This window comes from Balaenoptera borealis (assembly GCF_965194805.1).
Source record: "Balaenoptera borealis genome assembly, chromosome: 6".
Classification (NCBI taxonomy): Eukaryota; Metazoa; Chordata; class Mammalia; order Artiodactyla; family Balaenopteridae; genus Balaenoptera; species Balaenoptera borealis.
Genome location: NC_138863.1, coordinates 46,816,537 through 46,839,570, shown reverse-complemented (window position 1 = coordinate 46,839,570; position 23,034 = coordinate 46,816,537). Strand labels below are relative to the sequence as shown.

Sequence of the window (23,034 nt, the reverse complement as noted above, 5' to 3'; positions counted from 1 at the left end):
TATTCTGTGAGGCTGGGTGAGACTGGGGTGGTGGGGGTGGCGTGAGTAAGCAAGTACAAAACCTTTCCCTGGGAAATGTTTCTATGTCTTTCTGCAAAGTTATTTGGAAGTTAATGTCTGCAGTGTTAACCATGGTCCCTTATATATGGTATCCTTAAAATGCATTTCTCATGGTATTTGTGACTCTTCAGGAAAAAAATACTATGGTTGGAGGACCCTCTTTTTTTGGATTAATTGTAAGGACGCATAAAAAATAGATTCAACTTTGAGTTGTATTAATTAGTGTATCTTTAAGTACTTAATATCTAGCAGTGCTTCTGTGGTCTCTGTTTTAAGGGAAGTTGAGGAAGACGAGTAGCATTGTTGATGACTGGCATTTCTCCAGAAATATGCTATATGCTTTAGACATTTTCTTTAACTCTGAATAAGATTTTATTTTCACTTTTCAGGTGAGGAAATAGAATCTTAGTAAGTTTACACAACTGGATAAATTGGTAGAACTGGAACTTGAAACTTAAGTTGTTTAGTTTTCAAACCAGTCCTCCTTCTTTGCAACATTATGAGTAAAATATTTAATCTGGCAAACTACAGATATTTTTGGGAGAAAACTGTATGGAATATAATTCAAATGATATTAGCTACTGGAGTTTCAGTTAGATGATTCTGCACTGAGAAAAAGAAAATAATGAGTACTAGCAATATAGGAAAACACAGAACAGCGTTCAGAAAGTTTGCATTAAAGCATCACCAGACGCAGATGTAGAGAATGGACTTGAGGACACGGGGAGGGGGAAGGGTAAGCTGGGACGAAGTGAGAGAGTGGCATGAGCATATATACACTATCAAATGTAAGATAGCTAGTGGGAAGCAGCCGCATAGCACAGGGAGATCAGCTCGGTGCTTTGTGACCACCTAGAGGGGTGGGATAAGGAGGGTGAGAGGAAAATGCAAGAGGAAGGAGATATGGGGATATATGTATACGTATAGCTGATTCGCTTTGTGATACAGCAGAAACTAACACACCATTGTAAAGCAATTATACTCCAATAAAGATGTTTAAAAAAAAAAGCATCACCACTAGCTTGACTATTTTTCTATTCAAATATATTTATAATCTGGTTTCTATCCAAAGCACACATTTCCAATACTATTCATATATGAATAATAGTATAAGTTTCTGAATATTTGGAAGGATGACACAAGGAATAATGGTGATCATTTTTTAAACTTAAAATTTCTTAGAAACATAAGATATATTTAAATATTTTAATATGAGTTTTACAAAGGTTCATTATAAAAATAAAAACATTCACTGCTTTTTACCCCTTTTACCCGTGTTCCATATTAAAAATTTTATTAGCACCTCTCAGGCAGTTATCTCAAAAACAAATTATTAAAAATTTCTAAAATTCTAAGTATAAAATTTTTACATTTTTCTCCATTAATCTTGTTAACAGTAAAACCACTTAATCTCATTTCTCATTTTATGAAATTGTTACTTTAGCAAACAAAATTTACCTAAAATTTCCTACTCTAACTTTTAATTGCCTAATTTATTTGAATAATTGTTACAGCTCAAACTATATTTTAAAACTTTGGGAAATAATAAATATTCAACGTATTTTAATATCAATAGCTATCATCTTATTGGATACTTACGATGCAGCAAACACTATGCTAAATACTTTCCATGTGTGCTCTCATTTACCCTCATAATCATTTCACAGGCAAAGAAGAGGGAGTCAGGCTTATTGAGTACAAATCCAAATTGATTTGAATCCAAATCCTATGCTGTTTATTATTGCATTTGATTTGGTGTTTTATATTTTTCTTCTACAATACTTAAAATATTCTTCATTTGTGTCTGACAGTTTACTGGCAGCCAGTAGATAAAGAGAAACTATGGGATTTACTGGATTTTAAAGATTTTCTTCCCAATTAAATGATGGTATGTATGTGTGTGTAGCTTGTGAAGGAGAAAAATAAATATGCAAAAGGTTGAATAAAATTTTTCCTAACGTATACTTAGCTTTATAATTCCACAAACTTTCTCATTGAACAGTGGCAGATATTTTGAGTAAAAAAAAATGGTAATTGTTTATTTCTTCATCTCTGGAGTAGAAACTTCTTGGCAAGATGGATCGTTTAGGTAGCTCACAGCTGTTCGCATTTTGAAACTCTGGAAATCTCCCTAGAGTGATTTACAAATTTTGTAGAACATTCTGTTGAAAATGGGGGATACGTTAAAAAAAAAAAAATTGACTTTTGAAGGTCAAAATTCTTGCTTTCTGATTCCAAAAATTGACTAAGAAGGAAGTATTGAATAGTTTCCTCTGACTTCTAACTTGAGATTGCCTGCAGCTTAAGAAAGAGAGGTCAGTAAATTGGAATTACACCCTTTATGAAAATACAGATTAAATATGGATTAAAACCCCAAAGACACTCAGGTTCATAACTGACTTAGCTGATATTATCTCATGATAGATGAAGAAGAGCAAATTATCAGTAGTGTTGACAGAAATGGCTTAATTTTGGTTCAGTTGAATTTGCTTAAAACTTATTAGTTAGAATAAATTGTAGATTGAAATAAAATATTTTAGTACTTGAAATAATTTACGCTTCACTAAATTTTGCTAGCTCTTTTAAGAATTATTACAGAAAGAGATTAAGGGGCTTCCCTGGTGGTGCAGTGGTTGAGAATCTGCCTGCCAATGCAGGGGACACGGGTTCGAGCCCTGGTCTGGGAAGATCCCACATGCCGCGGAGCAACTAGGCCTGTGAGCCACAACTACTGAGCCTGCGCGTCTGGAGCCTGTGCTCCGCAACAAGAGAGGCCGCGATAGTGAGAGGCCCGCACACCGCGATGAAGAGTGACCCCCACTTGCCGCAACTAGAGAAAGCCCTCGCACAGAAACGAAGACCCAACACAGCCAAAAATAATAAATAAATAAATATTTTTAAAAAAGAGATTAAATACTTTATCATAAGCAAAAGCCAAATGTTAAGGCATTCAGAATCTTCCAAAGTGAGTGGGCCCGCCTGTAAAGAAGTAACTTGGAAGCTTGTCATAAAAAACTTCTGTTGTTTATGGACTAATCAGGCACTGAAAAGGGAAATCTATTGCAGGTGTAGTCAGTTTAGATAAGGCAAGCTGCATCCACATAGGCTAGTTTTGGAGGAATATAGCAACCACTGAAAATGACTTCCTTAATCTACATGGAATGTGGTTATTACCAACAGAAGAGCCTGGCCAGTGTTGACTTTTGTTTTTTAGTCACAGAACATCTTCACATTTGTTTTGGCTTACCATGTATCGGTGTTGGAGGCTTTAAAATAGAGAACATTTTTATAAAATTCTAAAATGCCAAACTGGAAGAATTTTTATAAGCAGTCAAGTCCAAAACACTATTTCTAAATATGAGTAAATGTGGGGTAAACAAATTAGATGACAAATTCATCCACCAGGTAGTGTCGGTATTTGTATAATAAACAATATCTCTTAGTTCACACTTCAGAACTCTTCCCCACAGCCTCTGATGGAAGGTGAAAGCCTCAAACAACTTTACATTTATTTTAGTTAACATCTATTTTTCAGCTAAGCACTCCAGGCACATAACTGAAAGATCAATTAGTACTAAATGTGTATAACAAGTAAACAGCTATTCTTCATCCCTCAGACTTCCACATCCAACTTTATTCTGGCTTCCTTCCATTCTTGCCGTTGAGATGCACAATTCCTTTTTTTATTTCTGCTTCTCTGTATGTGACCTATTCCTCCACATTTTCCCCTGTTCTTTAAAATTTTCTCTTCATCTGTAGTGTTTGAAATTTCGTGTGTGTGTGTGTGTGTGTGTGTGTGTGTGTGTGTGTGTGTGTCTGTGTAGGGAGTGTGCTGGGTAAGTTTTCCTTTGTTGAATACAATATCCCATTTCAATAAAGGAAACATGTTATTAGTTCTATAAAATTTCCCTCCCATCAATTTTATCTCTTCTATTTTTGTAGAACTTCTGTTACAACAAGGTTGGGCTCTTGAATTGAATTCCTAATTTTCTTACTCTTTTTTTCTATCCCATTTTCCTTTTCTATGGCTTTTTCCTTCTATAGCTTAGATATTTTCATCACTTTTCTCTCCAATTTCTTAATTTTAAAAATGTTTATTGTATTTTAGTGTTTTTTCTTCATAATCTAGTGTTCTTATTCTGTTCTTTCTCTGCAAATACTAATTATAAGGATTACAGTAAATGGAAAGGTATTTAGTTTTTTTTATGTCCCTCAATAACATATTGAATTTTTCTGTGGGGTTTTTCTCTAAAAGTCATTTACACATCTTTTGTGGGATTTACTGTTAAGTATATTAAGGTTTTTGTTCTATTGTCACTAGTATGTATTTTCTGTTTTTCTTTTTTTTAATTTATTTTTAATTTTATTGCTATTTTCCTGTTTAGCCTACAGAAATACTATCGATTTCATATGTTAAAATTGCATAAAGTAATCTTGCTGAACTCCAGTGTTCTGTTGTTTTAGATTCTCTTGGATTTTCAATTATGACAAGCATATTATATGCAAATAACTGTAATATCATGGTAATATTTATACCTAATTTCTGTTTCTTGTCTTTTTGCTTTGACTGTAGAACTAAGACAGCCTGGATATGTTAATAGCAATGGTAATAGAGAGCATCTTGCTCCTGTTCCTGAGTTTAACGAATATGTTTCTAAAATTTTACCCCGAAGTATTATATGTTTTTTGGTAGATATCCTTTACCAGATTAAGGAAGGTCTCTTCTCCTTAATTTGCTAAAGTTTTTAATCATAAAACAAGTATCAAATTTAATCAAATGATTTTTCTTTATCTATTGAAAATGATAATTTGGCTTATTATTTTTGTTAATATTTTTTCATTACATTAAACAACAATTGCATTTGAACCATCTTTATATTTCTTGTAAATCATCAGTATTATTGGTTTTTCCTTTTGCCTCAAATAACAATATGGCTCAGTTACTGACCCTGTCTTTAAAAAAATTTTATATTTTCATCATGGATATTTGCTTTATTTTTGATTTAAAAAAATACTCCATTACAATATATTTATCTTGGTTACTGAGTTTGTTTATGTCCCTTCAAATTTTGTTCCTGAGGCAAGTGTCTCACTTGTCTCACTCTACTCCCAGCCCTGCCAGTCAGATCACATATTTCAGATAGTGCTGACACCAACCAGATATCTGGGAGTAAATTTGTGAATCAAACCTGGTCAGTCAGAAAGTTACATTTCTCTAAACATGGCATTTGGCTCAAGGCTGGCCATAAGACATTTGGGTCAAAGAGAGGGAGGCCAGGATTTGTTTTTGTTTTTAAGTTAAGATTTTATTATTATTATTACTGCTACTACTACTATTATTATTATTATAGCAGTTTTAGATTCACAGCAAAATTGAAGGAAAGGTACAGAGTTTTCCCATATCTCCTCTACCATAACACATGCATAGCCTCTCCCATTATCATTATCCCTGACCAGAATGTTACATTAGTTACAGTTGATGAACCTTCATTGACACATGATCACCCAAGGTCCATAGTTTACATTATGGTTCACTCTTGCTGTTGCACATTCTATGGGTTTGGACAATATATAATGACATGTATCCATCATTATGGTATCATACAGAGTATTTTCACTGCCTCCCAAATAGACTGTGCTCTGTCTATTCATCTCTTCCTCCGCTATGCCCCCAACCCCTGGTAACCACTGATATTTTTACTGTCTCCATACTTTTGCCTGTTCTAGGCAAATGCCATATATTTGGAATCATACAATATGTAGCTTTTTCAGATTGGCTTTTTTCACTTAGTAATATGCATTAAGGTTCCTCCATGTCTTTCCATGGCTTAGTAGTTCATTTCTTTTTCGTGCTGAATAATATCACATTGTCTAGATGTAACACAGTTTATCCATTCATCTACTGAAGCACATCTTAGTTGCTGCCAAGTTTTGGTAATCATGAATAAAATTGCTATAAATATCTGTGTGCAAGTTCTTATGTGAACATACATTTTCAACTCCTTTGGGAACACCAAGGAGCATGATTCCTGGATGGTATAGTAAGAGTATGTTTAGCTTTGTAAGAAATTGCCATACTGTCTTTCAAAGTAGCTATACTGTTTTGCATTCCTACCAGCAATGAATGAGTTGCTCTTGCTTTACCACATCTTTTCCAGCTGTTGGTGGTGTCAGTGTACCTTATTCAACCATCCTAATACGTGTGTAGCTCACTGTTGTTTTAATTTGCATTTCCATGGTGACATATGACGTGGAGCATCTTTTCATAAACTTGTTTGCCATCTGTATATCTTCTTTGAGGTGTCCGTTAAGGTCTTTGACCCATTTTTAATAGGGTTATTTGTTTTCTTATTGTTGAGATTTAAGAGTTCTTTGTTTATTTTGGATAACAGTCCTTTATCCATTGTATGTTTTGCAAATATTTTCTCCCAGTCTGTAGCTTGCCTTCTAAGCTCTTGATATTTTCTTTTGCAGAGCGGAAGCTTTTAATTTTAATGAAATCTAGCTTATCAATTATTTCTTTTATGGATCATGCTGAGGTCAGGACTTTATTTCAATTCTTTGAGGTAAGAGAGTACAAGCTTTTCTAGAAAACTTTACTCTGAGAGGATGTGGGACTTAAATTCTGGAAGTCATCTTGAAATCCTGTGAGATTAGAAAATAAAGGCAAAAAATGTTGGGCAGCAGAATCAGAGGTGAAGATAGACTGAATTTTGATGACAATATGAGGCCCTGAATCCAACCATAATGCAGTCAGATACCTTTGGCCTTTTCAATTTTGTGATAAAAAATATCCCTGTTTTGTTTCAGACTGTGTGGGCCAGAATTTTTCTCATTTGTAAGCAAATTGATGAGGAGATCATATCCGTTGTCCTAAAGCTCTATTTTATTTATTGTTACGTTATATGATTAAATGCCTGTGCACCTCTCTCTCTTTGGTAAGATGAATTATCATGTATTATTACTCCCTTTAAAAGTGGTCTGAATAATTCTAGCCAAGACCTCAGCTATGTGGTTAGAATAGTTCAGAGGTTGGGCCTGAGAGGCTGACAAGATCAAGGTTTTCTGTTCTGCAAAGCAGAATGCAGGGAAGGCAACTAAGATGTGTCCATGTTCAAGTCCTTGAGAAGGAACTAAAAGTCAAAAATTGGAGAAAGTAAATACAAATGCTAATTTCATAAAAACCAGACAAGAGCAGGAAGAGCTGGTGAAAAAAATCAGAAAGTCCCCTAAATAGTTGGTTACTTTAATGTCATTTTCTTCCTTCTTCTGGTATAAAAATTGGACAGGCCACCTTCAATAGTCAGGATTGGAAGTCATTTATATAATATATTGTCATATGATGTATATTTAAATATATTATCATATTTGTACAATTATATGAGATGACTGGTAGAAATATATATGGAATGAATTAAATGTAGAATATATGGATTATAAGGTATAGCAAACTAATTTGCTGAGTAAGAAATCATAATACATGGATGCCCATTTATAACTGAAAGGATTATTAGCAAATTCCAATTAAAGGAGGTAAGTAGAGTGGAGCTTGTGGAATAATTTTTTTTCTTTGTCTTAGAACTCTTTATCTTTGGAATAACTGAAGAGCATTAATTTTTATTTTTTGAAGTATAAAAAACTCATGAGTTTAACAGTCATACTTTATTATTCAGGATAATATATTTTATTTCTTATATTGTAAAAAATAAAATCATTTGAGCAATTTTCAGCATACACTGTTAATTTTGAACAGAGAATAAACAAAGTCGGTAAATAAGCATTATATGCTGTATAATGTAATTCTATATAAAATTCACAGTTAGATGCATTTGATTATGCAAAATAAGGGAAAACAATACCACCAGCGACAATCTTATTTAAAAACACAGCAAACATAATATTCACATGCATTAAACATTGCAAACCATCTCTCAGTGTGTATCTTTCTTGACTAAGTAATGAAGCCATCAATAGTTGTTGGCGAAAATAGTCAACTCACCAATGTGCTGTTTATATGTCCTTGGTAGCAACTTGCAACTTGACCTAGGGAGACTTTACCCTTTATTTAAAGCTATTGCTATCCAGGTATAAAAGAGAACAGGAATATTTCACAAGAGATTTTGATTTCCAAAAGTTCCAAATTCCACAGCAGAGACTCAATTTAAGGCAGTTACTTATGTACTGAATATTTGAAATCAAGATATAAAAATTTTCTCAAGTGAACAAATTGACAGTATTTTGTAATGATATAATTTTTATGCCACAGGGTGTATATTAGAACTTTTCATATTATGCCTCAAAATACAGTGATTTTATAGTTCACATCAGCTGTACCCTGACTTCCATGAATGGTCTGGAGGGGATCATATTTTTAAATAAAAAATCAGCATGAATAAACTAAGTAATTAAACATATATTCAGTGATCAGTGAATACCACTTTAACTAAATTGAAATAGTCATGAAAGAGTAGTGTATGTAAGTCCAAAAATATATATAAATATATCAAAATTAAATTGGGGGATGGGGTGGGGTTAAGTACCAATTACTGAGTCATCAAAGGATTTTGAGTGGTGGAGAAATATATGAATTAATTCTTAAGTGGTTGCCAATGTTTGGGGACGGAAAAGGAGTGAATAGGTAGAGCACAGAGGATTTTGAGGACAGTGAAAATACTTCGTTTGATACTATAAATGGTGGAATGATGTCATTACACATTTGTCCAAACCCATAGAATGTACACCAAGAGTGAACTATAATGTAAACTATGGACTTAGAATGATTATGTTTTGTCAATGTAGTTTCATCAGTTGTAATAAATGTCCCACTCTGTTGTGGGATGTTGATAATGGTGGAGGCTATGCATGTGTAGGGTCAAGAGTTATTTGGGAAATCTTGAAATGTCCTCTCAATTTTGCTGTGAACCTAAAAGTGCTCTTAAAAAAATAAAGCTTAAGAAAAAATTTAAAAAAGAAAAGAATTAAATTAATAATGATATGAAGAATGAAGTAGATGTAAAAAGCCTGGGAGTTAGATGAACTTTATGAAAAAGGAAGCGTTAGTGTTTAGAGACTGATTGGAAGTAGTATATGAGGGAAAATAAGAAATCAAAATGGGTTCAAACTTTCAAGCCTGAGGAGCAGGCAGAATTATGATACTATTGCTAGAGAGAAGTAATTAAGCTAAACTAAATGGATAAAGTGGTTAGTTGTTTCTAGATGACAAGTTCAAATTTAAATGTGAAATTTGAAGTGAACATCATAGAATCTGAAATATCTAGAAGGCTGTTAAGATGTCAGACTGTACATGACTCAGCAGAGAAGGAAAGGTATAGATCTGGATAAAGTGAATTAACTCCAGAGAAATGTTAGTTAAAAGATGAGAGTGAATAACACATATGTTTTCTAGTAGAATCTTCCTTGTTGATAATTTTCTCTTCCTTTTCTCCAGAAATAACATGACTTTGTTTTAAAAGCATGAATTACTGGTTGCTTTGTGTGCAAAGCCTAATTATAAATGAATAGGTTTCAGGAGTTTTAAATATACTTGCTATTTTTGGTAAGAGAAAATTTTGTCAAGCAATAAAATTAGGAAGTACATAAACAATTTCCTTTTGATTGCCACTAAGAAATTCCCTTTCCCACCAAGTTTTTTCTTATCATGATCTGTATTTAACACACAGTTATTCAGTCATCTTTACTGATATGATGAGCCATAAGCAAATAAAAGTTAGTTACATCAATCAAAATCAGGCAGGCACATGACGTAGAGTTGACTTTCTTTGTTCAGATATGGTTTGGCTCAAGATTGTTCGAGGTACTGGTTAATGCAAAAGGAGAAAAAGTATGTCTAGGGAGGGAATCACATGACAGAATTCTGTTATTACCAGCTCTTTCCAAATGCGCAATTGAGTGATCTTTATCAGAAGAAGATGCTTGCCACTATTTTAGATGTGAAACCCCAAAACCACTTGATCTTTAATAGTTGTATTTCTTAATCTGGACATAGGCTATAAAAAATATAATTGTACACATGATCAAAACAAATAAGTGACAACATATTCTCAAATAGGATGATCACCAAATGGTAAAATGGACTGATTTGATGTCAGTAGTATTATAAATTGTAGTTAAATGGCAGATAGTTAGAAAGGGATTGAGAGAATAATAAGTTCATAGTAGACAATTAATAAGTTATAGCCATAGAATAAGCAATTTGACCAGATAAGAAAAGGAACTCTGATGCAAATACATTAATAGCAGGTAATATATGCATAGAAAATTCATGAAAAATTCATTAAAAAGATTTCAGGAGAGAAAAAAATAGGAATCATAATGAAAAGTTTTATCCAAAATATTTAGTAGAAATAATGTTGTAATGTAACAAATTTATATCTTTTTAACAAAAATTTCTTCATATACTATTTTCACTGGCTGCTTCTTTCTTTTTCTTTTGGTTTTAATTAACTCCCCTTTTGATATTCTTTGGATGAAACCTAAAAAGGAAGATAAATAAATTTATGCATGATAAAGTAACAAGATAATAAAACATTTAATCTAAGATTTCTTCAAATTATCTTTTAATGTTTAAAACCAAAAAACATGTAATTGGTTTAAAAGTCTTTAATTTGTCTATATCTTTGTGTAAACAACCTCTTTCTAAGGATGTCACTTTGCATAAATGGGTAAATGTTATTGATTTTTATTATTCACCTTGAGCTACAAAATAATACTCATTTTATTAAACTGGACATGTGACTATATATGGTTAGTGGAGTTATAGATTTTTATTTACATATTAATACTCTATAAATATGCATCATTTTTATTGTCAGAAGAAAATAAATACATTAAAGTTTTGTGTATTAGAAAGCTTAAAGATATTTTGGTATAATCCTTTAAAATGAAAGCTTAGTATGTAAATATTAAAAGAATAAAATGTTTTGTTTAAAATTGATTTTTTTCTATGAAGACACATTAAAAGGAATTACAGTTAACATATCTGGCAATATTATCAAAATGTAGTTGAAAAGGGGACACTTAGTTAAATCACAATACTGTTTCTTATCATAAACAGAACTCATTTCATACTTTCATAGATTAAAATTCATTCATAATTTCAATATAATTATTATCTTAAACACTAGTGAATTAATAGGAAGAATGTCCTCTATACCTTTTTTACAAGTCTTAAGACATGCTTTTTTAGAGGTAAAATTGTTTTCATTCCCTCCACATCCACTGTACTTAAATGGGCGGCATTTCCCAATGATTGAATTGTAGTAGAATCTGCTCTCATTGGCTTGACATAATCCTCTGTCTGCTGGGCTCAGACACCAGGAGGGGCCATAAAATTCTAAAAACATCAAGAGAACATGGTAAGCCATATATGATAGTTAATCTGAAACTTTCATATTTATTGTTTATAGATTAGTCTTGTGGCATGTTTATGTAAAACAGTAATCTGAATGAATTAAAGTAACAAAATTCATGTATTTCAATTCCAGGAAAATGTTTAACCAATCTCCAAGTGTCCACTATACTGACACCTTTCTCCAATAAATGTAAAAGTAGGTACATTTGTTAAAGGAAAGTGCCGGGATTACTCTTTATGTGACAAAACTAGTTGTACATAATACAAACAACCACTATTCAACAACTTAATTTGTGAAAATTTATTAACCATACCAATTTTTTAAAAAATTATCAGTTTACATATCATTTGTTCATGAGTATTCAACTTTGCAAAAAAACTCCTGATGAGCAAAATCCTTACTCATTGTATGACACAAACTGAAGCTGAGAATGAGTTCTTTCCCTGACTAAAGTTCTGAATGATATAACATCACAATTTAAAGCGCAGGGAATCAGGTATAGCAAATTCTAACCTTAAGCTTTGGAAAAGGAGTTCAGAAGAGATGATCTGGCTTAGTAATAAAGTTTTCTTGTGAATTGAACCATCAGTTCTAGATGAGTTAGATATTTTTGCAAAGGAAGGAATATTGTTAAAGGCAGGAAAGATCAAACATTTACAGGTTTAAACCAGACAGACAGGCTGGTCTGTCAATGGGACCAACCAATTTCAAAAACAGAAGGAAAAAAAAAATGCAACTAGGGTAATGAAAGGATAACTCATTTCCTTAAGGCAAAGCAGAAAAATGGTTTCAGCCCAATGATAATTTTTAGCTCCTTCTGGAATTCCTGTCAGTGAGGGAAAGCTGGTACTCTTCAGTAGCAGAGCTAAATTGCTTGATATTATTGGTAAACCAATACTGCAGGTAAGTTGGTGGATGGTCAGGAATCAATAAATGAGAGCTTTGGTGGCTTTGCCAAATAGTGAGATGTGCTACAGCAAATGCAGATGAAGAGGATTTGCTAAATGTACATCACTGGTAGAAAATAGAACTTCTTTGAGGAATCCAGTAGCAATGAAGGCAAATAGGTTGTACAAAAAAGCAAGAAGTGGTTTGATGGCAAGTGAACCCCAGGTGAATAGACTAAAAGAGAAATAAAACAACTTGAGAAAAAAATGAAAAAGATCTTAAATTGATAAACACAATTTTATAACCTCCGGCCTTCTATGTATTTAAATATTAGAGTGTCTTGATATAACGTCTCATGTAAAGAGAAATTCTGGAAAATATAAAAGAAGCAGTGGGAATACTATGGGAAGAATTTCTGATAAAACATTTTAGAAAGGTGACATTTTGTGTCAATTCAAGAATTGAAATCACATTAAAACTTTTTGTATTATTTAGTCTTTGACTAGGTGTGTAGACACTGATTTTAAAAGAAACTCCTAGGATCTATAAAACTAAAACATCATTCAAAATCATGTAGTCTAATTTATGTTTGGCCTCACCCCATTTGGGGGTTATAGTGCATGATTATTGCCATCATAAATCAAATTTAAAATGTACTTGGTGAGAACGTGTGCTTAATTTTTTAGAAAATGTCAAGGTCTTTTTGCCTCAACAATGGCTCATGTAAGAGGAAATTTCTAACAACCTAGGAGAGATATGTTGTAATTGAGTCCAATATTGTGCAAGCTTTTCCAATAGGTATGTTGTGGATTCTCATCAATCCACAGCCAAGAATATGAGATGATGAGATGGTTATCAGTTGCCACCACTTCTAATTCCATGAGTCATCCAAAGTCATCACCTATGTTCAGAAACAAATGAAATGCCCCACAAGCAATTAGCCTGATTTGAGAAACAGAGAAAACAGAGGAAATTGCTATTCTTTGAACAATTATCCTCAGAAAGCACCCACAGATGCTTCATAGTATATGTGTAAGTATGATGATATGATTTATACATCAATTTCACTTTAGCATTTTGTACACAAGATGTCATTAGTCCACAGTAAGTTGAAAATAATAATATGGATGTACTTGTAAGTTGTACACTTCTTTTCAAATGTTAGTTATTATGTCTTAATAGCAATGCCCTACCTAAAGTTCCTTATTCCAGGACAGAGAGAGTTTTCTGACGACAGGGAACAAAATCATCCTTCTTTTTGCTTACAATCTAGAGTAAAACTGGCCCCATAACAAAATCAATTCCATTTCAACTTGAGCAAAAGTTGGCTTGGTAGGGCTTCCCTGGTGGCACAGTGGTTGAGAATCTGCCTGCCAATGCAGGGGACACGGGTTCGAGCCCTGGTCTGGGAAGATCCCACATGCCGCGGAGCGGCTGGGCCCGTGAGCCACAACTACTGAGCCTGCGCGTCTGGAGCCTGTGCTCCGCAACAGGAGAGGCCGCGATAGTGAGAGGCCCGCGCACCGCGATGAAGAGTGGCCCCCACTTGCCGCAACTAGAGAAAGCCCTCGCACAGAAATGAAGACCCAACACAGCCAAAATAAATAAATTAAAAATATATATATATTAAATGTGCACTTACTGACTTAGAAAAATAGTCACAATTATTAAGAGAGGAGGCACACTTTAAAAAAACGACATGAATAGTATATTAAAAAAAAAAAAAAAGTTGGCTTGGTATATCTGGGGCTACAGTCCCTAGATTAAAGGTAACAAGGGACGTGTCTCTGTTATCACAGGCCAGGAGCCTCAAACATCATGTGAAAGCTAGAACCAAAACGATCTCTCCAGTGGGATCTGAAACCATGGAGCATACACCACAGTTTTGGTGGAGAGATGTACCGGAGCTTCTGTCTTCCTTTGGCGACCCAGTCTTCCAACAGTTTGCCACTGACCAAATCTACTCAGAAACCAAAGAAAGAGCATGAAGAAGGCAGGGGATTAGTTTGAAAGCAAACAGACAGTTGACAGCACAGATCCATCAAAGAGAGTTTTACTTCCTGTTAAACTGTCCCAGGCATCAGATTGCCTCTACCCGAAACTCTTTGTGACTTCTGAATCAGAGGATGTGTGGAATGCTGCTTTCTGACAGCCTGGCATCTGGTGTGCAGACTTGAATTGTCCCTCTTACTGGATAGCAGCTCCCTACTCAGAAAGGGTCTGTCCATGACTGACCCGATGACAGTTGTTTGTCTATCTCATTTGTTTGTCCTGTTTTAATCACTACCTACACAGATCATCAAACACAACTCACATTTGACCCAGGTCAATATAGAGAAGTAAGAATATTTTGATTAGGGGGTTAAACCTTGAAATTAATCACTAAGAATGTTGTGTTTTAAATTTAAAAAATTATGTATTTAATAATGCAATAAATTATCATCAGTTGGGGAGTCGTCATAACGTCATTACTCTTCAGAAACATGAATTATACCCACCACATAAACTAATCTATTTCTCCTAAAATCATTTAAACTCTAAGCAGTTAAGACTATAATTGGGTTATTTTAGCATAAACAACAGAATTAAAATAATGAAGCAGATGGTTTCTCAAGGACATTTTAGCTACAAGGATTTTTTGGGTCCTTGATTATCATCTGATTCAATCTCCAAAGGTGAGGAAATAGAAATTTTTTTGCCCCCTGTGAGGAGATAAGCTTGACTGTTTTCAATTAACATGTTTATTCTAGATAAACACAGGCACTCACCTATTCAAAATCCAGACTTTGATATCTACAGTGAAAGAAAATATAAAGGTTTTGAAGTAGTTGCACAATGTGATATTTTGGTCTAGATTATAATTATTCACAGAAATTTAAGATCGAATAAAAAGACGCTAACCTGACTTCTGTTCCTTTCCAAAGTAATTTTTTTTTTTTTTTTTTTTTTTTTTTTTTTTTAGTGTATTTATGGCTGTGTTGGGTCTTCGTTTCTGTGCGAGGGCTTTCTCTAGTTGCCGCGAGCGGGGGCCACTCTTCATCGCGGTGCGCGGGCCTCTCACTATCGCTGCCTCTCTTGTTGCGGAGCACAGGCTCCAGACGCGCAAGCTCAGTAGTTGTGGCTCACGGGCCTAGCTGCTCCGCGGCACGTGGGATCTTCCCAGACCAGGGCTCGAACCCGTGTCCCCTGCATTGTCAGGCAGATTCTCAACCACTGCGCCACCAGGGAAGCCCTTCCAAAGTAATTTAATAACCAAATGCATTCTGTCTTGATCTCGCCATGAATAACAATTTGGATAGCTTCCATTTAGAGGGTCTATGATAGATTTCAGAATTCAGGATCCACTTATATTCTGCCAGGAACTGCCATGATGTAGTATGACTGGTAAACTATAAGGTGATGCTCCAGAGCCAGTTTTATATGTAAAGTGGCTTATGCAATTGCTTTGAAACTTATACAGTAAACTTTGAATTTTGTACTCACTTTGAATCTTTACTATGGTGTCTCTCTTACTGTCCCACTTTACATGCCTGTATTTAGGCTTTTATTTTACCAACCAACTTAGGTTTTAGGAACCAGCTCATCACTTGTTGAATAAATTATTTTTTGTCTTCTGAGATTGTTTTAGGGAATTGAATAACAAATCTTTTCTTTGAACAACAAATTCTTTTTTCCCATAATTTTATAGTGAAGAAAAATATAAAGATTTTTCTTTTCTAATTACACTTTATCATTGTAAAATGTTGAAATAATATAAAAGTATGACAAATATAAAACAAAAGTTCTCCATAATTTGACCCTTGCCCTTTAAATCACCACCAGTGGTTTGGGAATATCTTCCCCCAAATCGTTTGCATATGCCAACACATACTAGTATACTGTTTTGTCTCATTATTAGATTTGATAATATTTTCTGGCTTGTTTCCACATTTCTTCATCTGTATACCTCATTCTTTTTAATGTATGCACAGTATTTAATTTTTTGAATTGACTACAGTATATTTAATCCATTATTGTGTATACATAGATTACTTCCTTTTATTTTTTTCAGTTCCAGACAGTGGCTCATGAACATCCTTATTTACTGGTTCAGATACTTCTAGGAGATATTTCTAAAATGAGAATTGTGCAAAAGCTATATTCAATTTATAATTTGGTAGATGCTGTTGACTTTTCCACTAAAAGTTTATATAAATTTATACTTTTACAATAGTGTTTAAAAGTGTGTAAACAATTTAACAAAAAGAAAAGTGCCTGAAAGTTTTAACAAACTTGGACCTTACTGCATTGTATTTATTTACCATTTGTTGCTTTTATTTTCTCTTCATACCCACAAAAGTGGAGGTAATTGCTCATTACTCAAATGTTCTGCAAATATAATTTACAGAACCTAAGGTGCCATTGATTTGAAGATGCACCATTATTTTATGCACTGCTTATAAAGAAAAAAAAATACAATTACACTGTTATATACCATAAGTTACAAGTTTCATCATGATCTGAACCATGTTAAAACATGGAAAAATATGTACCTCACAATCAATAAAACATTATAGTTTATCTTTTTGTGTCAACACACCAAAATTAAGCACATACATATACACATATACATATATAAACACACACAAAAAGCTGAGAGGGTATGTAATCAGTGGGAAAGATGATCACTGTAGAGATGGTTTTATGAGGTAGGGAGCTTAGAGTTTACAACTCTGCAAAATAGATTCTTTTGTGCTAAGCCTAGTCTATACTGCTGGGGATCCTCCAGAATCTACTTTTCCAGTATTTTATTTACTTCATGATGAGTTGGAAACAAAAATAGCAAAGAAATAGTAAAAGGAAATACGTTAGAATATTAATGGTGAGTGTCTCCGCATAATGCAAATATGGCTAATTTTTTTCTTCTACTTTTGTATTTTTTGCAAGTTGTCTTCAATTATAATGCTCAAATTATGTAATAATAAAATATATTATATAATAAATATTAGAGACATTATATAATAAAAATATTTTTAGGGGGATCCCAGTGTTATGGGGGTCACAAAGAAAGGCTAGAGATTAGAATCTATTTCTGATTAGGAATGAAGAATAAACCTGTCACCTGTAAATTTACTATTTACAGATAGTAAATTTGTACTACAGGGAAAGCATGTATCTCCATTCACTAGGTAGAACTGGTGTTAAATGGGTAGAAATTGACATACCATATAGAAAAGAGGGCAGGGAATGGGAAAACAAGCACTATAGAACTTATTTTTTCTGTGTGTACTGGGCCACTTAGCTGAGGTTGAAATGTAAAAGGTAAGCTGCCAGGGCACTTGAAACTGAAAGGTCATGGGGAAATAGACTGTCAGAAAACTTGCCCAGACAAGGAAGCCCCACAGATTAAAAAGGAGGAAGGGAAATTAGGTAGATATTTATTCGGTTGGATTTCCTTGCCTAGATACTGCCTATTCCATGGACAAAGTTCACAAAACTATTTTCATCCAGGGATTTTTCTAAATAAAGCCATAAAGGAAGAAAGCCATAGTAAAATCACAAATTATGAGACTCTTATGAGTAAACTTATACTAAGATAATTATACCTTATAATACATTAGAAAAACTTCATATCTGCAACATTGAAAACCCTATAAGATTTTAGTAAAAGGTGAAAAGTAATGCTTATTTAGTCCCTTTAGTCCCTGAAAGTCAGCTTTCAAGGAGGAATGAAATTTTAATAAGCAAAGGAGGTAGAGAGAATATAGGTGAAGGAAAGCACAGGTCCGAATATTCCTGGTTTGTTGAGGTACTTCGCAAACTCCAAGCTATCTGAAGAGTGGAGTGCATGGAGAGTATAGTGGGACACAAGGCTGGAAAAGCAGATTTAGACAAAATTAAGAAGGTCCTTGAATACTAATATATTTGGTTTTTATGATGTAGACATTAATAAATGACTGAACATATAGAAGGATGAAAGAGACAAATTCTGGTCAGTCTTTATGCGTGAAACAAACACAACCAGGCATGTGTCAGCTAAATCCAGTAGGAGACTTGCAGTAGAGGAGAATATAAGATAACCCTAACTAAAGCAGTTACAGTGGGAATGGCTAAAATTAAGCACCAGAGTGAATGTGGGTAGTGAGACAGCTAGAGAGAAGGTAATTCTAATACCTCTAGACTGGTTGACTTAGAAGATGGAATATTTCTAATGTATTATGAAATATAATTAGAGTATAAAATATAGTCAATAGTTTCAAAATTTGTCATTTTATCATGGCTTTCTTTCAATGTGGCTTTACTTAGAAAATTCCCTGAATGAAGATGGAATTGTGAACTGTGCCTATGGATTAGCCAGCACCTAGGCAAACAAGTCCAAGACGTTAGATAGAAGATGGAACCCAGGTTTTGAGAAGACAGAAAATTTTAATTTTGACAATCCTTCAATGCAAGTACAACGTCATGACTCTGTCCTCCCTTCATCTATGCATGCCCCTATTTCTCAGGCATGCCTGTAAAAGACAAAACCACCCTCTTATTTATTATTATTAGACTCCCAGTCTGCATGACAAATCCTGTCACATAGGAGGCACTCAATTATTATTGAACTGAATCGAAATTTAGAAATATAACAGATCTGTACCTAAAGTCATAAGATAAAGTTGGAAACACAGGTTTGCAAGTCCTCTGATTAGAAATAAGACCCAAAGACACGAAACACGTATTGGTATTTTATAATTATGTTTGAATTTTACAAGTGCTTTATGTTACTTCAGGTAATCATAGTATTAAGTATATTAAATACAGACACTTCAAATCAAGGTTACATACTTTAGTTGTATTAAAAATTATTACTAATAAAGTACATACAAATGATACCCCTGATTATTTTATTTTTTCCTGCTTTAAACCTCTGTTGATACTAGATAATCACTGATACCACCATCGTGAAAAATTCAAATATTAATACCTTTGAGCTCTTATTTGTGCTAAACACTGGGTTAAGATAAGTCATTACAATCTTCCCCGAAATTTTATGAGCTATTACTCTTCACGTATAACAAATGAGGAACCTGAGGCTGAAAGTTGTGTAATTTTTTTCAAGGCCACAGAGAGAGTCTGCAATAGCAGAACTGGAATTTAAACATCTTTCTGCCCATAAAGCCAATGTTCTTAACCACTATGATACGTCTTCTGAAAACTAACTAGAAAATAAAAATAACTGAGCAAATATATTTTAATAATTATCAGGTAAAATGAAAGTTGTCACAACTTATCCTTTATGTTTCATTCTCAAAGTCTCTCTTCTTTGAAGCTCAGATTCAGTATGTCTTAGAAGCTTCTTACCCTCAGTTATATGAGTGGAGTTGGAATTTATCAAGTTTGAACAGGAGAAAGATACCTAATCAAAACAGGTCATCAAACAAGGAGGCTGAAAACAAGTTTTGGGAGAAACAGTGCTGAGCCAAACAGTATTCAGAGAGCTCAAACATTTGAAGGTGAGAATTATTGAGTTGGCATGTTCAACCTGGGCAGATTCTAGAAATAGACCAAAGTTCCAGGATTTTATGCCCTCTCTGATCATATTTGCACTGGCCAGTTGGATCCATTTAATAGCATTAAGATGTGATAGAAAACTAGAAACCTCATTCTGTTGTGTCCCTAGGAAAGATAAAGTTGGAATTTTCCTAAAATACACATTTTATATCAATGCTTCTCAAATTCATTCCTGCAAAGATTGTCCAGCATTCAAATAGAAAAAGGGCAAAGACTTACACGCAACATAGAGTAGCACAGGGTTTTCTAACCTATTCCTATCTCATTCCTAACATGTCCTATAGCAGTCCACACCAAAATCATATTATAGGGATTTTTCCTTTTTAGCAAAAAAAACATGTGCCATCAAATAAATCAATGAATTAGTATTATTAATTTATTAGTTTGTAGTTTGTATTGTATTCATTTGTGAATAAGTTTTGATTTATAGTTATGTAATGGTCACATGCCAAAGAAGTTTATTCCTACCATCTTACTTGTTCATATAAAATTAATGTCATTCAAAATAATTTGGTTTTCAAAATGGAGGTCTGTGAATTTTCTCTTTTAAAGGTATCCGTATTTTTTGAAACACTTCTCCGGAGGAATCTTATGACTGGGGCAAAAAATTTATCCTTGTTAAAACCAGAGGGCTTCCCTGGTGGCGCAGTGGTTGAGAATCTGCCTGCTAATGCAGGGGACACGGGTTCGAGCCCTGGTCTGGGAAGATCCCACATGCCACGGAGCAACTGGGCCCGTGAGCCACAGCTGCTGAGCCTGCGCGTCTGGAGCCTGTGCTCCGCGGCAAGAGAGGCCACGATGGTGAAGAGGCCCGCGCACCGCGATGAAGAGTGGCCCCCGCTTGCCGCGACTGGAGAAAGCCCTCGCACAGAAACGAAGACCCAACACAGCCAAAAATAAATATAAAAATAAATAAATAAATAAGACCTGGTGCAACCAAATAAATAAATAAATATTTAAAAAAAAAAAAAACAAAAACCAGAGATGGTCCAGGAAGAAAAGGATTAGCAAAAGTAGTCAGTGGTCACCTAGAGTGACTATATTCAGACGGCAGCACTCTTGGCAGAGATGAAGTGCTACATTTTTGTTTCTCACCAGCTCTCCTGCCAGGAAATAGTAGGTCTGATGAATCCTTACCACAAGTTGTTATTAATTTTTGTAAAGCCAGCTTGAAGGTACCTGATTCACCGTGCAGGAATATTTAGATTATGAGGGAAGTTTCTGTGCTTCTTGGTTTGAGAACATAGTATGAAAAACAGGATACTTCTCTAGGACTATGGAAGTGGGTTGTTGATGAGTGGGGTTTTCCAGAATTGTTGACACTGCTTAGTGATTGATTAAATGTGGTATACAGCTAAGTGTGTAACTCTTTAGTTGATGGAAGTTATTTTCTTTCCAAAAAATTTCCATGGTTGTAATATTCTCCTTTATGTAACCACATCTTCAACAAGAGGCCGAATAGGTGACAACATTCTCTTGCAAGTCTGTAAATTGACCATATCAGTAATGGTGTTTGGTGTCAATCAGGCAATTTCTGAGCATAACACCTCTTCCAGAAGGCTAATGATAACCAAAATAATTTTTTAAAAGATGTGTGTGTATGTGTGTGTGTGTGTGTGTGTGTGTGTTTCTTTTCTACCCATTTTTTTCACATATATATGGAATCCGGCCACTAGGTCATACAATGAACACAGTCAGGAGAGAGAGAGAGTTCCAAGTACCCAAATGGCCTTTAGAATACCATCCAATCATTCTCCCTTGACCTGGAGGCTGCCAGGAAGCCACATGGGACTAGGTCAGGTATATAGATATTCATTTTCTTAAATAGCAAGTACCAGACTGGGTTGGCAATAGGCTTTTGAAGTCTACTCAAAGTTTTTTTTTCCCAAAATATCATATAGCTGGTGTAGTTCCAAGGCAGCTATTAAGAGCTGATATACAGAAGCAAAGGAAGCTATGAACAGCAGAAGGATAATCCACTTTTTTCATGAATGAGTCAAGTCCACTCAGAAGGCCCAGTACCAATATGAACACTTGAAAACATTAGTTTTTCTTTGCTAGTTAGATGTTTATCAAAGAGATATATTGAGAGGAATATATTAACTCTATGCATATAAATATTAAAACTTTATTAATAGTATCCTATGGAAGGCATCACATATACCATATAAATATTAAAGAAATACCAAAAAACAATTACTAACATATGCATAAAATTCTGTGTAATCTTAAAATGAATATGGATGCATGAATGCAGATGTTCAGAAAGACTTGGTAAGTGTGATCAGCATTCTTCCAACCGTCATTTGTTCTTCCTGTTGTAACTGTGGATTACAAAATTAAGAAATAAAAAAAATATGAGTCTTCTATCCTGTGCCTAACAGTGGGATAAACACTAGGGGAGGGAAGTCTACAAAATATATAATCCATGGTCTCTTCCTTCAAAAAACTTGTAATCTAGTCAGTGAGGCAGAGCTGACACATCAAACAATATAAATATTAAATGAATCAAAATAAAAAGCCAGGGGGAAGAGAGAGGAAGAAGTCTTCCTTATGGTGGTAAAAAAGCAGCTTAGGGGCTTCCCTGGTGGCGCAGTGGTTGAGAATCTGCCTGCCAATGCAGGGAACACGGGTTCGAGCCCTGGTCTGGGAAGATCCCACATTACGCGGAGCAACTAGGCCCGTGAGCCACAACTACTGAGCCTGCGCGTCTGGAGCCTGTGCTCCGCAACAAGAGAGGCTGCGATAGTGAGAGTCCCGCGCACCGCGATGAAGAATGGCCCCCGCTCGCCGCAACTAGAGAAAGCCCTTGCGCAGAAACGAAGACCCAACACAACCAAAAATAAATTAATTAATTAAAAAAAAAAAAAAAACAGCTTAGATACGATGAGGAAGGCCAGTGAGTTTTAGGTGGGAGAAAGCAGTGGATAACTTGTGTTTAATAATAATGAAGAGAGTGGATAATTTGTGTTTAATGACAATATCTATTCTGAATGGACAAAAAACTTTTTTATTTATAGGATAGTGAGACAAAATCTGGAATAGGTAGAGAGCTAACAGATAACAGACAAATTTAAGCCAAGTGGATGAGGCTAAATTAACACAGGGGAAAAAATGTATCCATTAAGTTAAAAATCTTTTCTATAAAGCAAGAGAAATATGTAAATTTGCTTGACTC

The 23,034-nt window shown here is 34.4% G+C and overlaps 1 protein-coding gene across 3 annotated transcripts in view; it reads right to left on the bottom strand.

The window, feature by feature from the left end:
* Nucleotides 1-7,703: 7,703 nt before the first annotated feature.
* TFPI (tissue factor pathway inhibitor) overlaps nucleotides 7,704-23,034 on the bottom strand; it is a 103,701-nt gene continuing 88,370 nt past the window's right edge. For 2 of the 3 annotated variants that reach the window (XM_082397611.1, XM_082397612.1), the window contains exons 7-8: nucleotides 11,234-11,413; nucleotides 7,704-10,553 (exon numbers count right to left, since the gene is read on the bottom strand). In XM_082397611.1, coding sequence (XP_082253737.1) covers nucleotides 10,447-10,553; nucleotides 11,234-11,413 — 287 coding nt within the window. In that variant the 3' untranslated portion in view covers nucleotides 7,704-10,446. Of the gene's footprint in view, nucleotides 10,554-11,233; nucleotides 11,414-15,244; nucleotides 22,181-23,034 lie in introns of those variants that run through there. The other variant, XM_082397613.1, reaches the window with a different exon arrangement.